The sequence below is a fragment of the Nicotiana tabacum genome, chromosome 1 (genome assembly GCF_000715075.1).
Source record: "Nicotiana tabacum cultivar K326 chromosome 1, ASM71507v2, whole genome shotgun sequence".
NCBI classification, from domain to species: Eukaryota; Viridiplantae; Streptophyta; class Magnoliopsida; order Solanales; family Solanaceae; genus Nicotiana; species Nicotiana tabacum.
In genome coordinates this window covers 191,898,817-191,915,430 of record NC_134080.1, presented here as the reverse complement: position 1 = coordinate 191,915,430, position 16,614 = coordinate 191,898,817, and the positions used below count along the sequence as shown (strand labels likewise).

Genomic DNA, 16,614 nt, shown 5'->3' with positions numbered 1-16,614 from the left:
GATACAATTTACGTTGAATGCATTCTTTATTAATATCAGTTTTTTTGTATACAGTAAATATTAAAGTTTAACTATTCTATAAAAAAAACAACTTTAGATGCTTGACAGAATACATAAAAACATAAATAGTGCAGATACACAAATTGATGTTTATACTTCTTATTCATCTTCAAAAACTTAAACAATTACACAAGAAAATCCGATAATTTGAGCTCACTAACATTTATTTTGAATAACTATTCTAACTACATGATATTCATTTCTTTTTCGGCGCATTCTTGCAAGTTCTTTTGTTATGCCCTTCACCTCCACAATTGCCACATGACACCTTGTATTTCTTTGACTTTATTTCATCAAATGTTTTATATCTTTCCTTGTGAGGTCTCCCTGGCTGCCTTTTATCTCCCGCCGGTGGCTTTACTACCTCATCCAAAATATGTTGTGGCACATCCCATTTGCCTTCATTAGGAAGAGGATTTACTGGCATTTCATAGGTAAGAAGAAGGCTCTTCCTTGTGTAATACGGAGAGCAATAATTTTCGTATGTTTCATTCCTATGCCTTAATGCTACCAAAGCATGCGCACATGGAAGTTCATCAAGTTGGAATTGTCCACAGCTACATTTCTTGTTTTCTAGACACACAATGTACCGCTTCACACCATCTAACACAGTATGTATATGATCTGTTAAAGCCCTCACCTACAATTGAAGACCAAACAGAAATAATAATACATCAATCATTAAAATGGATTATCAACAATTTACCTACAAATCAGCAACAAATATATTACAGCTCATCTACAAACTATTATTACCGACAATTTGACTACAGTTTAACTACAATCTAGAAAAACTGCAGCTAGTACTTTTTTGATTCTACTGCACCAAAAAAAAATATCTTACTCTTAGTTTCTGAGATAATGTACTGTTGTCTTCCAATTCTTTGTTGTATTTGTGACCAAGGTATGTGAAAGTACCATTTGCCTTCGATAACTTTTCTTTTGTCCAACGTTCAAGAAGAGTCCTCATATACTCAAATAGATCAAATATTGGAAGCTCTCTTGCATCTTTTGTTACAGCATTCAACGACTCGGCAATGTTTGACGTCATAGTAAAAGTTCTATTCACCGTTGCATGTACTCTTGACCATCTATGATAGCCAATATCATATAGGTAAGACTTTACACGCAGGTCTACCTCTTCAATCTTCAACATCCTTTCATTAAATTCATCCATAGTGTATGACCGTGCTGTAGCAAAGTACAATTCATGTAATTGTAGATGTCCCTTCTTGAATTTTGACCTTATATTTGTCCATATATGCCACATGCAAGAGTAGTGTGCCAATCCCGGATAGACAACTGATGTTGCCTTCAGTATACTCTCATGCCTATCTGAAACAACACACATTGAAGGTCTTTCACCATATGCCTCCTTGAATTGCTCAAAGAACCACTTCCAAGACGCGTCGTTTTCAGAATCAACCATAGCATATGCCAAGGGAAAAATAGTACCTACATTTTTAAGACATAAAATATGATTAAATAACAACTACAATATATATTGAGAAATATAGACATGTTAACTACATTCTTTTATATAACTACAAAATAACTACAACATAACTACAATTTAACTGCATTTTAAAGACTGTCTACAAAATAAGTACAAAATTATTCCATTATTTACCTGCTGCATCCATGGTGCTTGCTGTCAGCATAATCCCCCTGTAGGCTGACTTTAAGAATGTCCCATCAACCACTACTACCGGTCTACAATGTTGCCAACCATTTATTGATGTATAAAGAGCAACAAATGCGTATAAGAAGCAATCATCTGCTGCCTTCTTCAATTTAACAACAGAACAAGGATAATTCTTCTCAAGAATATAAAAATATTTGGGTAATTTGTTGTAGGAGTCACACGGATTCCCTCTCAAAAACTGTAAAGCTTTTTCCTTTGCTCTCCATGCTTGCATGTAGCTTAGGTTCAGTCCATGTTCGGATAACATGTCAGTTTGTATGTCCTTTGGTGTGTAAACAGTCTTAGGATCACAATACTTTGGAACGACCATGCTACCAAGTACTGCTGCAGTACGTTTGCGTTGTATGAATGTTTCGTCCATTAGGTAGCATGTGTGTTGACGGCTGAAACTTCTTATCTTGAACATTGCCGAATCATTAATTGATGTTGCCTTGAAATGCCATTTACAGCTTTCAGCAACACATATAAGCCAGTAGCTACAAAAGAAATACAATATTTACACAAATTTATGAAAAAACTACAATAAACTACAAACTGACTACAATTTAACTACAATTTATAAAACCCACCTATCTTCAATCATACACTGATTTTGCTGATATATTATCCACAAATAACTACATACCTTCTATGACTAGATCTTTTTACTCTGAACTGGAACTTGTGCATCACTGAATAATTCTTCATTGCAGCAGCTACTGTTTGCTTGTCCTGATAAACTTGTCCTTCTTCAATATATGTTTGCGTAGATTCAGTTATTATTTCACTTTGATATTCCTCTATAGCTGGTGAGGATGGAAATTCAAGTAAGTTTAGGGATCCAGACGAACCTGCAAACAATAAATTCATAAATGTAGTTTCTATGTAGATAATTTTGAAAGCAACATTGCTTTATCCTTTTCAGTACTATGTGAGCTTTGTAGTTTAATTGTAGTAATATTGTAGATAACATAGTAACACCATAACTCTCTGCAATGTCGAATCAAACATACCTGCACTGGTACTTTCATTGTTGATTGCCAATTCCATATTGAAATCTCTTACACTTATACATAAAGGATACGAGCCTAAGTTTTTATTCTCCTTTTTGGTTTCCATGTAAGCACGAACCCCCATATCATTTCTAATCTCCATTGGAGGACAATTCTCGTTCACAATGTATTTGATTTCTATAATTTTATCCGATGTATCAATCGATAATTATTCTGTAATTGTAGAACTGAGAATTCCGTAGTTTGCATTATCATCTACCACAATGGCATCAATTTCAAAATCTCTAAATCTGCCATAGTTATCCCAATTACCATTCGATTTCAGCATTATTGGGATTTTTGACATGATTTCGTGTAGTTGATAGGAAAAAAGACAAAGAACAGATATAGTTTCTACAATTTGAGTACTGATATCGACGAAGAGCAATTTTGTACAATTTGAGACGAAGAACAGATATAGCCTCTCTTCAGTAATTGTACAATTTGATTGCGTTTTTTGTTGTAGCTGATATCAACAGAGATCTCTTTCTGTTGAGGAAGGAGATAATTACGCAACTGGTGCCTTCATCAGGAAGAGAGATCTCCTTCAGTTTCAAAATTCGAATAAAATCCTTGACAGAATCACATCAGATTTGGTGCCTTCATTTTAGGGCTTTTTTAATGGCAAAATCTACCTATTTTTGGATTGGTATATAATTTGTAGTAAAAGTGTGGACTACATGGGTAAATAACAAATTATGAACATTTTTGGTAATAAGATTTGATATATGGTATAGATAGGTAAAAATCTTTTATGTTATAGGTGGAAAGTATATGGGCCGTTGGATGGGAATGGGTGAATGATTGGGATTTAATTAAGAGATATGATGGGGTTATGGATTGATGGATCAAGTGGGTTAATGGCTTATGAGCTGTCGATTTGGGCCTTAAAAATGCGCTTAAAAATATTGTCCAAATCTTAGTCAAATATAAGATAAAAATACTACAAATGTAAGAGTCAATTCTAATTAATTACACTAAATTATATTAAAATATGAAACTATTTTTGGTATTCTTAAGAGATTATATTAAAATAAAAGTATAGAAAAATTAGTGAAAATCATAGTAGAAATAAAAATATATTGCTATAAAATACTAATGGCCTTAATTTAAAACAAGAAAATATTTAATGAAACTATTTTTGTGTTTTCAAATTTATACTTTAAAATTAAAAATAAGAGTGAACTATATTCCTATTAGAATAAATTCTTTAAAAATACTAGAAATACTAAACTAACTTTAAAGATGCGCGAGTCAAAAATTACGTGATTACAATGGGTAATAGTATCATCAATATAAACAAAAAATGATAGAACTAGGTTCAGATATCAATTTGTAGGATGCAAGAAAAAGAATAGAATAAACTCCAGTTATATTTGTTGTTATTGTAATAATAATAATAATAATAATAATAATAATAATAATAATAATAATAATAATAATAATAATAATAATAATAATAATAAATTGGATGGATGACAAGTGGCAGTTGGTATTATGTATAAAACCTGAAAAGTTAGTAATATTGTAAAAAAAAATTAAACATAACCTGCACCAGTACCGTGCGCGCAAAAAATTAAGTTTTTCTTTTAAATTTTGCCCCGCTCTGCGCTGAACTCGCATATGTTTATACCCACACCGCCCCCATACTATCGAAACCAGCACGGCCCCACCGCCCCGCACCCTGCACCTTTCGTTACTATCCCTAGACGACAAATACTTTTATGTTATATTTTTTGTTCTGTATTCTCAAAGTAGTGAAGATTTCTAATTTTTTTTCGATTCGGCCATACATTCGATCTTTAAAGACAAAAAATAATAATTATAACTCTATTCAAGCAGAATTGATCAAAGTTAGGGGTGAGCGTTCGGTATTTCGGTTCGGTATGTAAGAATTTTGGTTCGGTATTTCGGTATTCGGTTTATCAATTGTGTATATCAAATACCATACCAAAATATTTCGGTATGGTTCGGTATTTCTTATTTTGGTTCGGTACGGTTTCGGTTTAACAATCAATGAATAATCAATGCTAAGTGCTAACAGTGCACATGCACAATTGAAATTTTCACTCTAAAAGAATATGTTTTTCGATATATAACAGTGCACAACTGGACAATGTGCACATGGCTGAAACAAGAATAACATATTATATTCTCTTAATTGTGGCTGAAACCTGAAACCCCTGTGATGTGAATCTGTGATAACCAATTCACAATTTCACATGGCTTAAGAATAATTGAAAAGCAAAAGCTGAACAAGACAATAACTTCTTTACAATCTGGCAATCTGCAGTTGCAAACTTGCACGCCAGTATACTCAATACTGTATGTCATATTATACAATATTACAATCTGCACAATGCACAATGAATCTGGCGTATACTGTAGTTGGCAAAAGCTAGCAAACTGCACAATGCACATTACACAACTATATTAAACAACTTAAACACAGTTAAACACTTAACACAGTCCAACAAGTCCAACAACTTAAACACAGTTAAACAAGTTAAACACAGTCCAACAAAAACAGTCTTAAGTATTAACACTTAAATACAGTGCAACACAAATAAGAGCTTGCACACATTTAGGAGTCAATGAACTCCTAAATGAATAAAGAATACGACCACCAGTGCTAAACGCGCATTCCGTCGCCACACTAGAAATTGGAATTGCCAACACATCACGAGCCAACTCCGAAAGAATAGAAAATCTATGAGCAGTCATGCCATCAACCTCATCCATAATCAGAACAGTCTTCTGATGGTGCAATCTACAATCATCAACATGGATATAATCATACTTCTGATACAAACATTCAAGAAAGCAGAGGTTTACCTGCCAATATTAGCACCTAGGGATTCATTGCTAACAAGTTCTTTTATGGAATTTGCAGTACTACCACCAATTCCTTTCTCAATTTTAGAATCAGCCTTTCCACGACTATCACTAGCATTTACCTAAAAAAAAATAAAGGTACTGTTATATTAATCCAACATCCAACAGAAAGAAAGAGTAAGTGAAAAATGATTAGATTACAGTCCGAGAATTTTCACCATTTAAAATGCGCATTCGATTGAATACTTTTTTAGATACTCTCCAAACAAAGAATTCATATAAGCATACACCTCAGCATTTATTTTCTTCCCTTTTTCCTCCCCAAAAAGTTCTTCAAGTGCTCCCTCAACATATTCAAATTTGTTACGTGGATCCAAGACGGAAGCAATAAAAATTATTTTATTCATCTTTTCAGGCTCACCCCAATACTTCTTGAAAGGCTATAACGAATTAACAATATCTTTCCAACAGATGCAGCAGCAGTCTAATACTCTAATGTAACTGCAGTCTGCAGCTAAGCAAAAGCTAAAAAGGCTAAACAAGCCACTAACATTTAACAATATCCTTTTCTAGCTATCTATAAATAAATAAAAAACCATGGCCATTACTACTCAAGTGACAAGTCCACACTCCACAATTATTTAAATCTTTCCAAACCAGCAACCATAAGAATGTCACAACAAAGAAGACTAACAATGAATTCACTCAACTGTCATCATCCGAAAGTGTCTATCACAAGAAAAATGCAAGGAAAGTTCTAAAAATCAGACCTAAACAAAGTAATCATATGGTAAGCCTAACACATAGTCGTGTACTCACAACTGTTATTATACAAGCAAATGAATTAAACAACATGAACGTGATACAGATGATATTTTCCTACTAAAGGGAAAAGCTCGGAACAGCAGTTCATTCAATCAGCAGTACAACCAAAAGAAAGCGAAATATACCTTTGAAATTGAAATTGAATCGAGCTCGGAACACTGGAACAGGACAGCAGCGTCTTCGACACTTCGTTTGCCCGAAATTTGTGAGGAGTGGGGAATCGAATCGAGCTAGAAATCGTCGCCTATAACCCTAAATTAGTTTGATGCAGAAAATCGAGCTGGGATGAGAATAAGATGAGATGAGACTTACAAAACTTACAAAAGTAGTGAAGTTAACCGGTGAAGATGAGATGAGACTCGAGCTCGACTGTCGACTGATCGTAACTCGTAAGTCGTAACTCGTAGACTGATATCCTAAGCAGTCGATTCTCGTCAAGACTCGGCACTCGCAGACTGATATCCTAGACTCGCAGTCGATTCTCGTCTTCTTCTTCTCGATGATATCCTTCCTAAGCAGTAAGCCCTAATGGCCTGGATGAGAACATTAGATCTCAGAAACACATTAGGGCTATCCATAATCAAAACAGTCTTCTCGACTTGGGTCTTGGGTATACTATTAACTGACTTGGGTCTTGGGTAATTGATTGAGATTGGGCTTGGGAGTTGGGGGAGTTGGGCCTGGGTGGGTAAGACGCCGGGAGAAGGTATGGGACTATGGGGCATGGGCTATTAAATAGGTAATTGGGCTTAGAACTTAGATATAGTCATATATATTATATAGATTCAACAAATTTTCGGTATTTCGGTGTACCAAAATTGTAAAATTATAATACCGAAAACCGAACCGAAATACCAAAAATCTAGTACCAAATTAGACCGAAATACCGAAAAAACCGAAACCGAAATACCAAATTAATTTGGTTCGGTTCGGAATTCGGTTTTTCGGATTTTATGCCCACCCCTAATCAAAGTTACCAAACTGAATAACAAGGAGGGCACGTGACAACCAATGGAGCCAAAGTTATTACTCCTTTCGTTTCAATTTATGTGAACTCATTTGATTGGGCACGGAGTTTAAGAAAAGATAGAAAACTTTTGAACTTATGGTGTAAAATGAGGCATATATATTTTGTGTGGCTATAAATCATTGCATAAAGGTAAATTGTTTCCGGGAAAGGGGTCATTCTTTTTGGCACGGACTAAAAAGGAAATATGTTCACATAAATTGAAACGGGGGGAGTATTAATCATGTGACATCTCCTTCCACTTAGAAGCTAGTTCAGCTAGTGCTTTAGTTGAAGAACCATCTTCATTCACCACCATTGCTGCTGCAGCTTGTAGCTCTCTCATTTTTTTTGCGCACTTCTTTTCCTTCTTCACCTACCATCAATTCTTTCACTACTTCGGCAATTTCCAATCGCCCTGCAATACCATTATCACCAATTTTTGTCCTCAATGCCACTTTTAAACCCTCATTTAACAAAACTGCGTTCAACCGTTGTTCGGCATAAAGAGGCCAAGCAATAAGAGGAACACTATGAATCATACTTTCCAAAGTCGAGTTCCATCCACAATGTGTCCAGAATCCACCGACTTTCCAAGAACCCATTAGGTAAAAAATCAAGAGGGTTACTTGAATTTTGGACATTAAAGTATGTACCACTAGCAATTCTATCATTTGGACATCTTATTACCCATACGAATCTTTGTTCACTCATTTCTAACCCTATTGCCAGTTCAATTAGCTGCACGTGTGAGAGGGTCCCACCACTCCCAAGTGAAATGTAGAGTACTGATCCACGTGGCTGCTCATCAAGCCATTTCAAACATTGTGATGGCTCATCATCAACTTTGTTACTTGTATCCATTAATACAACTGGTCCAACTGGATAAATGGTTGGCTTATAATTACCAGATTCTTTATCCTGTAGAGCCTTAATAGCTCCAGGTTCCAAGTCGTTGAAGCTGTTCAAAATTATGCCCTCGGCCATTTTTTTCCTCTTTGTCTGATGAAGAGCCCATTTGTATGCCTCATTTTTCCTGTCATGAACCGGGTCGGGAAGATCCTTCCCATGTACAGGTATGCAACCTGGAATAGCAATGGTGTATGTGGTTAGAAATGCATTCAATTCAATCCATAATTATTTATTAAGATCATGATATATATATATATATATATATATATCAAATGGAACTCGTGATTTTAAACATATTATACTACTTTTGGCCCAATTTACGTATTATACTTTCCTTTAGTCTATCCCAATATGAATGTCATACTTACTTATTTAGAAACAATTTAAGTTTAAACTTTCTATATTATCCGTAATTAGATGATTTATATCACACAAATATTAATAGCTTGTTTCAGACTACAAGTTTTAAAAGTTTTCATTTTTTCCCTTAAACTTCATGCCAAGTCAAACACCGCCACATTTTTGTGGCTACAAAAACATGTCATTAAGTTTAAAATAGAAATTTGAAATCAAAGATTTTCCAGATATATAAAAATGTGTAATTTTTTGTAAAACAAACTAAAAGGAGTGTCACATCAAATGCAATATAAAGAGTATAAATATTATGTTTTGAGCAATTTTGAAAGAACTCACAACCTCTAAATCATTAAAATAAGAGTTTAACTATATTCACCGGCACTCTACAAATATTTTTGACCATCAGGTCAATTTTAGCTATTGAGGCTAGTAAGCTGTTTTACTACAAGATTTTAAATCTTATTTATTTTTCATGAAGAGTTATGTGTAGATCTTTTGATCAGTCTAATAGTGTAAAAGGAAATTCAATGTCAATGTTTATAAATTAAACGCTTGAGATATATATAATAGATCTGAATCCGTCTCTAACCTAGCATGTGAACGGCTGGCAAGTCTTTAAACTCACAAGAAACAGTTTTATCAAGCTCTGGTAAATAAAAAGCTAGCGACAACATCATAGCCGTTGAAGTATAGAACATATAAGGGGAAATCTCGAACTCATTAGCCACATCAAATGCATCAGTACCAAAAAGATCAACCACTAAAGCAACTACTTTCTTTGATTCAACAAGAGACTTAAGAACCTCTCGAAGAGACACTACTAGAAATTCGAAAAAAAAACGATCACAAAAAGCGACCAAAGTTGGTCGCTTATGGCCCAAAAAGAGACCAAACACGTCAGGTAGCTATATTGATGGTCTCTTTTATTTAGCGACTAAAGTTGGTCGCTATTTGGTCTCTAAGCTAAAAGGGCCAAATATTCTGATTTTGACTTTAGTGACCAACTTTGGTCGCTATATTAATTTAATAATATAAATTTGACGACCAAAGTTGGTCTCTACATATGAAATACGTTATTTTTAATTTATCATTAATCATTAGAAAGTGACCAACTTTGGTCTCTAATCCAAATATTATATTTTAAAATCTGGACAATAGAGATCAAAGTTAGTCGCTAAATTCAAGAATTTAATTTTTTTTTAAAGATAAGCGACCAACATTGGTCGCTATATTTCCAAAAATTGTATTTTTTTAATAGAAATCTGGGCAGGTAGCGACCAAGGTTGGTCGCTATTGCCCAGAAAATTATTATTTTTATAGTGAAAAGCGACCAAATAGAGACCAAAGTTGGTCGCTTTTCTTGGTATATTTTTGGCAGAAACTGTCTGTTTTGGCAGCTACACCACCTGCCAGCTTACCAAACATCCTAAACAGGCATTTTATGCCAGCAACAACAACAACAACAACAACAATTAAAAGCAACAATCAATAGAACTAACACATTAAGCTAACAAAACTAAGTTAACGCTTATTACAAGCTCATTCGAACTAAAAAGAACTAACACAATAGAACTAAGTTTTTTTGTCTAGTTCAAAGTATATAAAGTACTCAAGGAGTGTTCTTTCAGCATTCTCGTCCGAAAGTTGGATTGTCTCGCCCGATTCATTAGGTGGTTGACTGCGTATGAATTCCCCCACGTCAGCTTCATGTGAAGCGAACCTATATGAAAAATTATATATATTGAATTAGTATTTCAAAATTTATATAAAAGTAAATCAAAATACTTAATGAAAAGTAAAGAACTTACATGTATATAGTCGAGGCTCGACCCTCCTTTCTGAATCAGTCTCTTTCTTCTTCTTTACAATACGAGTTTCATTAAATAGCTCATCTTGCTTCATTGGCATCATAAAGCTGTCTGGTGGCTTTGGTGATTATCCTCGTGGTACTATTACTCGGGATGAACTTGGATACAGAGAATAACTTGGATACAGTACCTGACAGGGTGTGTCTTTGATCAATTGTTGATCTCTATAGCTACAATGATAATGAGAAGGTAACAACATGTGTTTCAAAATAGTGATGGTGTAGGTAGGATTTTAACATTTCCTAAGTAGATAAAAGAGGTTATAGAGGAATTCTCTACTTCACTTTCCAAGAGGAAAAGAAGTTTGATTGATAGTGACAACGTTGATGAAGACGGAATGTTTTCCGTTGGTCGTGGCAGTTCCCATAAAGCGGGGATCATAAGACTCTATGATGACAAAGATTATAGGAAGTTTTATTCTAAACTTTCTTCCAAGTCTGATCCGTACAAGCTTAATGTGATATTGGTGATATTTATTCGGATTTAGACAATGATTTGACCGACAAAAGTATGAAAATGCTCTTAAAAAGAATTAAAAGTAAAACGTTTTTCTTGGTAGAGAAGGATGTTGAAAAGATTTTACCTTTAATTCTTTTTAAGAGCATTTTCATACTTTTGTCGGTCAAATCATTGTCTGAATCTGAAGAAATATCACCAATATCACATTAAGCTTGTACGGATCAGACTTGAAAGAAAATTTAGAACAAAACTTCCTATAATCTTTGTCATCATAGAGTCTTATGATCCCCATTTTATGGGAACTGCCATGACCAACGGAACACATTCCGCCTTCATCAACCTTGTCACTCTCAATTAAACTTTTTTTCCTCATGGAAAATGAAGTACATAATTACTCTATAAGCTCTTATTTTATCTACTTAGGAAATACTAAATTCCTACCTACACAATCACTATTTGAAACACTTGCCATTGCCTTCTCATCATCATTGTCGCTAATGAGAAGAACAATTAAAGGCACACTTTGCCAGGTATTGTGTCTTAGTTATTCTTGGTGGAAGTTCTATTGCATGTCTAATAACGTCATTAACCTCTTCTAATAATCCTCCGGCAATCTAAAATTCCAAAACATAAACTAAAAGTTCAATTCATATTCTAAACCTTCAATTCATATCCACAAAAGTTCAAGTCATATCCTAAAGGTTCAACTCATATCCTAAAAAGTTCAAGTTATATCGTAAAATTTCAATTTATATCGTACAAGTTCAATTCACAAGAACAAAACCTAAAAACTAAAAGTTCATCAATTCTTATCCTACGAGTTTAAACATAAACTAAAAGTTCAATTTATATCCTAAAGGTTCAATTCATATCCACAAAAATTCAAGTCATATCCTAAAATTTCAATTTATATCCTAAAAATTCAACTCATATCCTAAAATTTCAATTTATATCCTACAAGTTCAATTCACAAGAACAAAACCTAAAAACTAAAAGTTATATTCATATCCTACGAGTTTAAACATAAACTAAAAAAGTTCAAATCATATCCTAAAGGTTCAATACATATGCTAAAGGTTCAATTTATTTCCTAAAAGTTCAACTCATATCCTAAAAGTTTCAATTCATATCCTAAAAATTCAACTCATATCCTAAAATTTTAATTTATATCCTACAAGTTCAATTCACAAGAACAAAACCTAAAAACTAAAAGGTATATTCATATCCTACGAGTTTAAACATAAACTAAAAGTTCAAGTCATATCCTAAAGGTTCAATACATATGCTAAAGGTTCAATTTATTTCCTAAAAGTTCAACTCATATCCTAAAAGTTTCAATTCATATCCTAAAAATTCAACTCATATCCTAAAATTTCAATTTATATCCTACAAGTTCAAGTCACAAGAACAAAACCTAAAAACTAAAAGTTATGTTCATATCCTACGAGTTTAAACATAAACTAAAAGTTCAAGTCATATCCTAAAGGTTCAATACATATGCTAAAGGTTCAATTTATTTCCTAAAAGTTCAACTCATATCCTAAAAGTTTCAATTCATATCCTAAAAATTCAACTCATATCCTAAAATTTCAATTTATATCCTACAAGTTCAATTCACAAGAACAAAACCTAAAAACTAAAAGTTATATTCATATCCTACGAGTTTAAACATATCCTAAAAGTTCAAGTCATATCCTAAAGGTTCAATACATATGCTAAAGGTTCAATTTATTTCCTAAAAGTTCAACTCATATCCTAAAAGTTTCAATTCATATCCTAAAAATTCAACTCATATCCTCAAAATTTCAATTTATATCCTACAAGTTCAATTCACAAGAACAAAACCTAAAAACTAAAAGTTATATTCATATCCTACGAGTTTAAACATAAACTAAAAGTTCAAGTCATATCCTAAAGTTCCAATACATATGCTAAAGGTTCAATTTATTTCCTAAAAGTTCAACTCATATCCTAAAAGTTTCAATTCATATCCTAAAAATTCAACTCATATCCTAAAATTTCAATTTATATCCTACAAGTTCAATTCGTAAGAACAAAACCTAAAAACTAAAAGTTATATTCATATCCTACGAGTTTAAACATAAACTAAAAGTTATGATTATATCCTAAAAATTCAACCCATACCCTAAACCCTAGATTTCTATAAATCCTAGATTTCTATAAAATGTTAAATAAAATGTTAACATTTCTATAAACCCTAGATTTTTATAAAATGTTAAATAATGATAAATACAACCTAAACCCTAGGTTTCTATAAAATACAATGTTAAATAATCAATTGAAACACTAGTCATTTGAAACTAATTCATAGCTAATAAACAAAACATTATAAGCTTACACAAAAGATATAAATTGTAATTCTAACCTAGAACTTTTAGGAGGTGGAGAAGGAGAGAGACGCAGCAGCGGTAGAGGCGACGGCGACGGGGCGGCGGCAGCTGGGCGGTGGTTGTTGGTGGCGTGGGTGGGGCCTCTAGTGCTGGGAGTTGGAGGGGGGGGGGGGTTTGAGTGTAAGAGAGAAAAGAGAGATTTTGAAAATTTTTTAGAAAGAATGGGAGGAGATCCCCGTTTTGACAGTCTGGAATTAAAAATATCGACCACAGTTGGTCGCAATTTTATTAGGTAAATCAGTTTTGAATTTTTAGAAATAGCGACCAAAGTTGGTCACTATTTCTAAAAATATTATATTACTCTTAATTCAATTTAAAATTATATATATATGTAGTATAAATTTAGGATTTTAATTCTATTTAAGCTATATATATATATATATATATATATATATATATATATATATAAAAGCTATATTCGATACAGTATGACCTAATACACTTATACTCAGTGCATAGTATAGCGTAAGTATATTATATATATATATATATATATATATATATATATATATATATATAAGCTATATTCGATATAATACTACCTAATACACTTATACTTAGTGCATAGTATAGCGTAAGTATATATATATATATATATATATATATATATATATATATATATATATATATATATATATATATAAGTTATATTCGATACAGTATTACCTAATACACTTATACTCAGTGCATAGTATAGCTTAAGTATATATATTATATATATATATATATAAGCTATATTCGATATAATACTACCTAATACACTTATACTTAGTGCATAGTATAGCGTAAGTATATATATATTATATATATATATATATATATATATATATATATATATATATATATATATAAGCTATATTCGATATAGTATTACCTAATACACTTATACTTAGTGCATAGTATAGCGTAAGTGTATATATATATATAAGCTATATTCGATACAGTATTACCTAATACACTTACACTTAGTGCATAGTATAGCGTAAGTATATATATATTATATATATATATAAGCTATATTCGATACAGTAGTACCTAATACACTTATACTTAGTGCATAGTATAGCGTAAGTATATTATATATATATATATATAAGCTATATTCGATACAGTATTATCTAATACACTTATACTTAGTGCATAGTATAGCGTAAGTATATTATATATATATAGCGTAAGTATATATATATATATATAAGCTATATTCGATACAGTATTACTTAATACACTTATACTTAGTGCATAGTATAGCGTAAGTATATATATGTAACGACCCGACTTGTCGTTTTAAGAATTAACGCCTCGTTCAACGATGGGAGTAATTCTCATATTGGGCAAAAATCACGTGCTTACAATATATATAAGTTATATTCGATATAATATTAGCTAATAGACTTATACTCAGTGCATAATATAGCGTAAGTATATATATATATTTACCTAACCTGTCCAGGATAAGCTATATATATTTACCTAACCTGTCCAGGACGTACCTGCAGTCAATTAGCATAGTACTAGCACATACAGGTACTTTCAAGACTTCTTTAGGAAGTTTTTGTAAATCCCAAGACTACTTTTAAATAAAAGACAACACATTAATTTTGAAAAGAAAAGGCTACAGATTGAATATACACACACACACACACACACACACACACACACAGATATATATATATATATATATATATAGAGAGAGAGAGAGAGAGACACGCACGATTCGTAGTACTATTAATCCCTTGTATTACAAAAGTATTAACGGCTTACATTTATATTATTTAGATAGTAAATACAAAAGTGATTTTTAATTTTGACCATTGTTGACCTGAATAGAGACCAACTTTGGTCGCCATTTATTCAAGAATTTAGTTTAGCGACCAAAGTTGGTCGCTATATTTAAATCAGATTTAATTATATTTCATATAATATTTAAATTAATAATATAATTATTAAAATTGTATAACTGGGTCCCATTTAAGCGACCAAAGTTGGACGGTATCTTCCTACCCTTTAAGTTGCGACCAACGTTGGTCGCAATTTTTATATTATATATATTTATATTTTATAATTTTTTTAAAATAATAATATAATTATTAAAATTTTGTAGGTGGGTCCCACTTTAGCGACCAACATTGGTCACTAATCTCAGTAAATGTTTGACCAAGAAAGTCTGACCAGTCCAGTCAACATTTTGACTAATATAGCGACCAACCTTGGTCGCTATTTTGTTTCTTTTATTTATTTTATTATTTTCGCTAGTTTAGCGACCAACTTTGGTCGCTTTTTCCCACAGACCAACTTTGGTCGCTAAATTTTGGTCGTTTTTTTCCGGATTTCTGAGAATCAAGAGAACGGGTAATAGTAAGGCAAATGCGCGTCACAATGTTAACTTCGGGGGGCAAGTCGTCGAAGTTAACTGGAGGAAGAAGGAGATAATCAATGCCAGAGGGAAGACCGTTAAGGAAAGTATTTTGAGATTCAGGTATGAGGCCATCTGTAGGAAGAATGAGAGTTACAGAGAAGTAGTGTTGTAAAACAAGTCGTTTAGCGAATTCGACAAGAGGATTTAGGTGACCCGTACCAGGAGTTGGTAGTATGACTATGTGGGGATTTTGTGATTTTGTTAGTGACTGAGTTTCGGCCATTGAGTTTTGCGGTTTGGAGAGAGCTTAAATTAGAGAAAATATTTATAGTAAAAAAGAGAATGATGGGACCAATCACTAGTGGTAGCTTCCTTTTTGGGGGCAGTGCGAATAGAGAAAGACAAGTTGGAGGCCAGGAAGAATGGGGGTTTTATATCAAAACTCGATAGAAAGGAATGGATTTTTTAAATAATATTCAAAGATTTTTGAAATCCTTGTATAGTTCGAGGTTAGTTCTAATTTTACTTCGTTATCAATTAATGCTTATTCAAATTTTTTCTTTAATGGATTTAAGTTATATAAGGTTAACAGTGTCACGACCATGAATTCCCTTCCATAGGATGTCGTGATGGCACCTAGTCTTAGGGACTAGGTAAGCTTAATACTTACTGATTTAATGACAAAATCAACCAACAACTATACAAAACCAATAATCTCAAAACCAGTAGTACAAGTCATAAGCTCTATTGAATTTACTAGAAAATATTTCTAAGTACAATTGTTTC

At 32.6% G+C, this 16,614-nt stretch overlaps 1 protein-coding gene and 1 pseudogene across 1 annotated transcript; both read right to left on the bottom strand.

Annotated features, from left to right (window-relative positions):
• Nucleotides 1-256: 256 nt before the first annotated feature.
• LOC142164582 (uncharacterized) lies at nt 257-2,899 on the bottom strand. The gene is made up of 5 exons (XM_075222510.1): nt 2,758-2,899; nt 2,391-2,595; nt 1,691-2,241; nt 905-1,515; nt 257-700 (listed from the first exon to the last, which is right to left on the bottom strand). The coding sequence occupies exons 1-5, from the start codon at nt 2,897-2,899 to the stop codon at nt 257-259; spliced, it is 1,953 nt and encodes a 650-aa protein (XP_075078611.1).
• A 2,168-nt stretch (nt 2,900-5,067) lies between these two features.
• LOC107828617 (hydroquinone glucosyltransferase-like) lies at nt 5,068-16,111 on the bottom strand (annotated as a pseudogene).
• Nucleotides 16,112-16,614: the final 503 nt, after the last annotated feature.

Excerpts from the sequence above, each read along its gene's own strand:
- LOC142164582 (XM_075222510.1), bottom strand. The coding sequence starts at position 2,899 with ATGGAGATTAGAAATGATATGGGGGTTCGTGCTTACATGGAAACCAAA. Across the intron at positions 2,596-2,757 it reads CAATGAAAGTACCAGTGCAG|GTTCGTCTGGATCCCTAAAC; the intron begins GTATGTTTGATT and ends TATTGTTTGCAG. Across the intron at positions 2,242-2,390 it reads AAAAGATCTAGTCATAGAAG|CTACTGGCTTATATGTGTTG; the intron begins GTATGTAGTTAT and ends TTTCTTTTGTAG.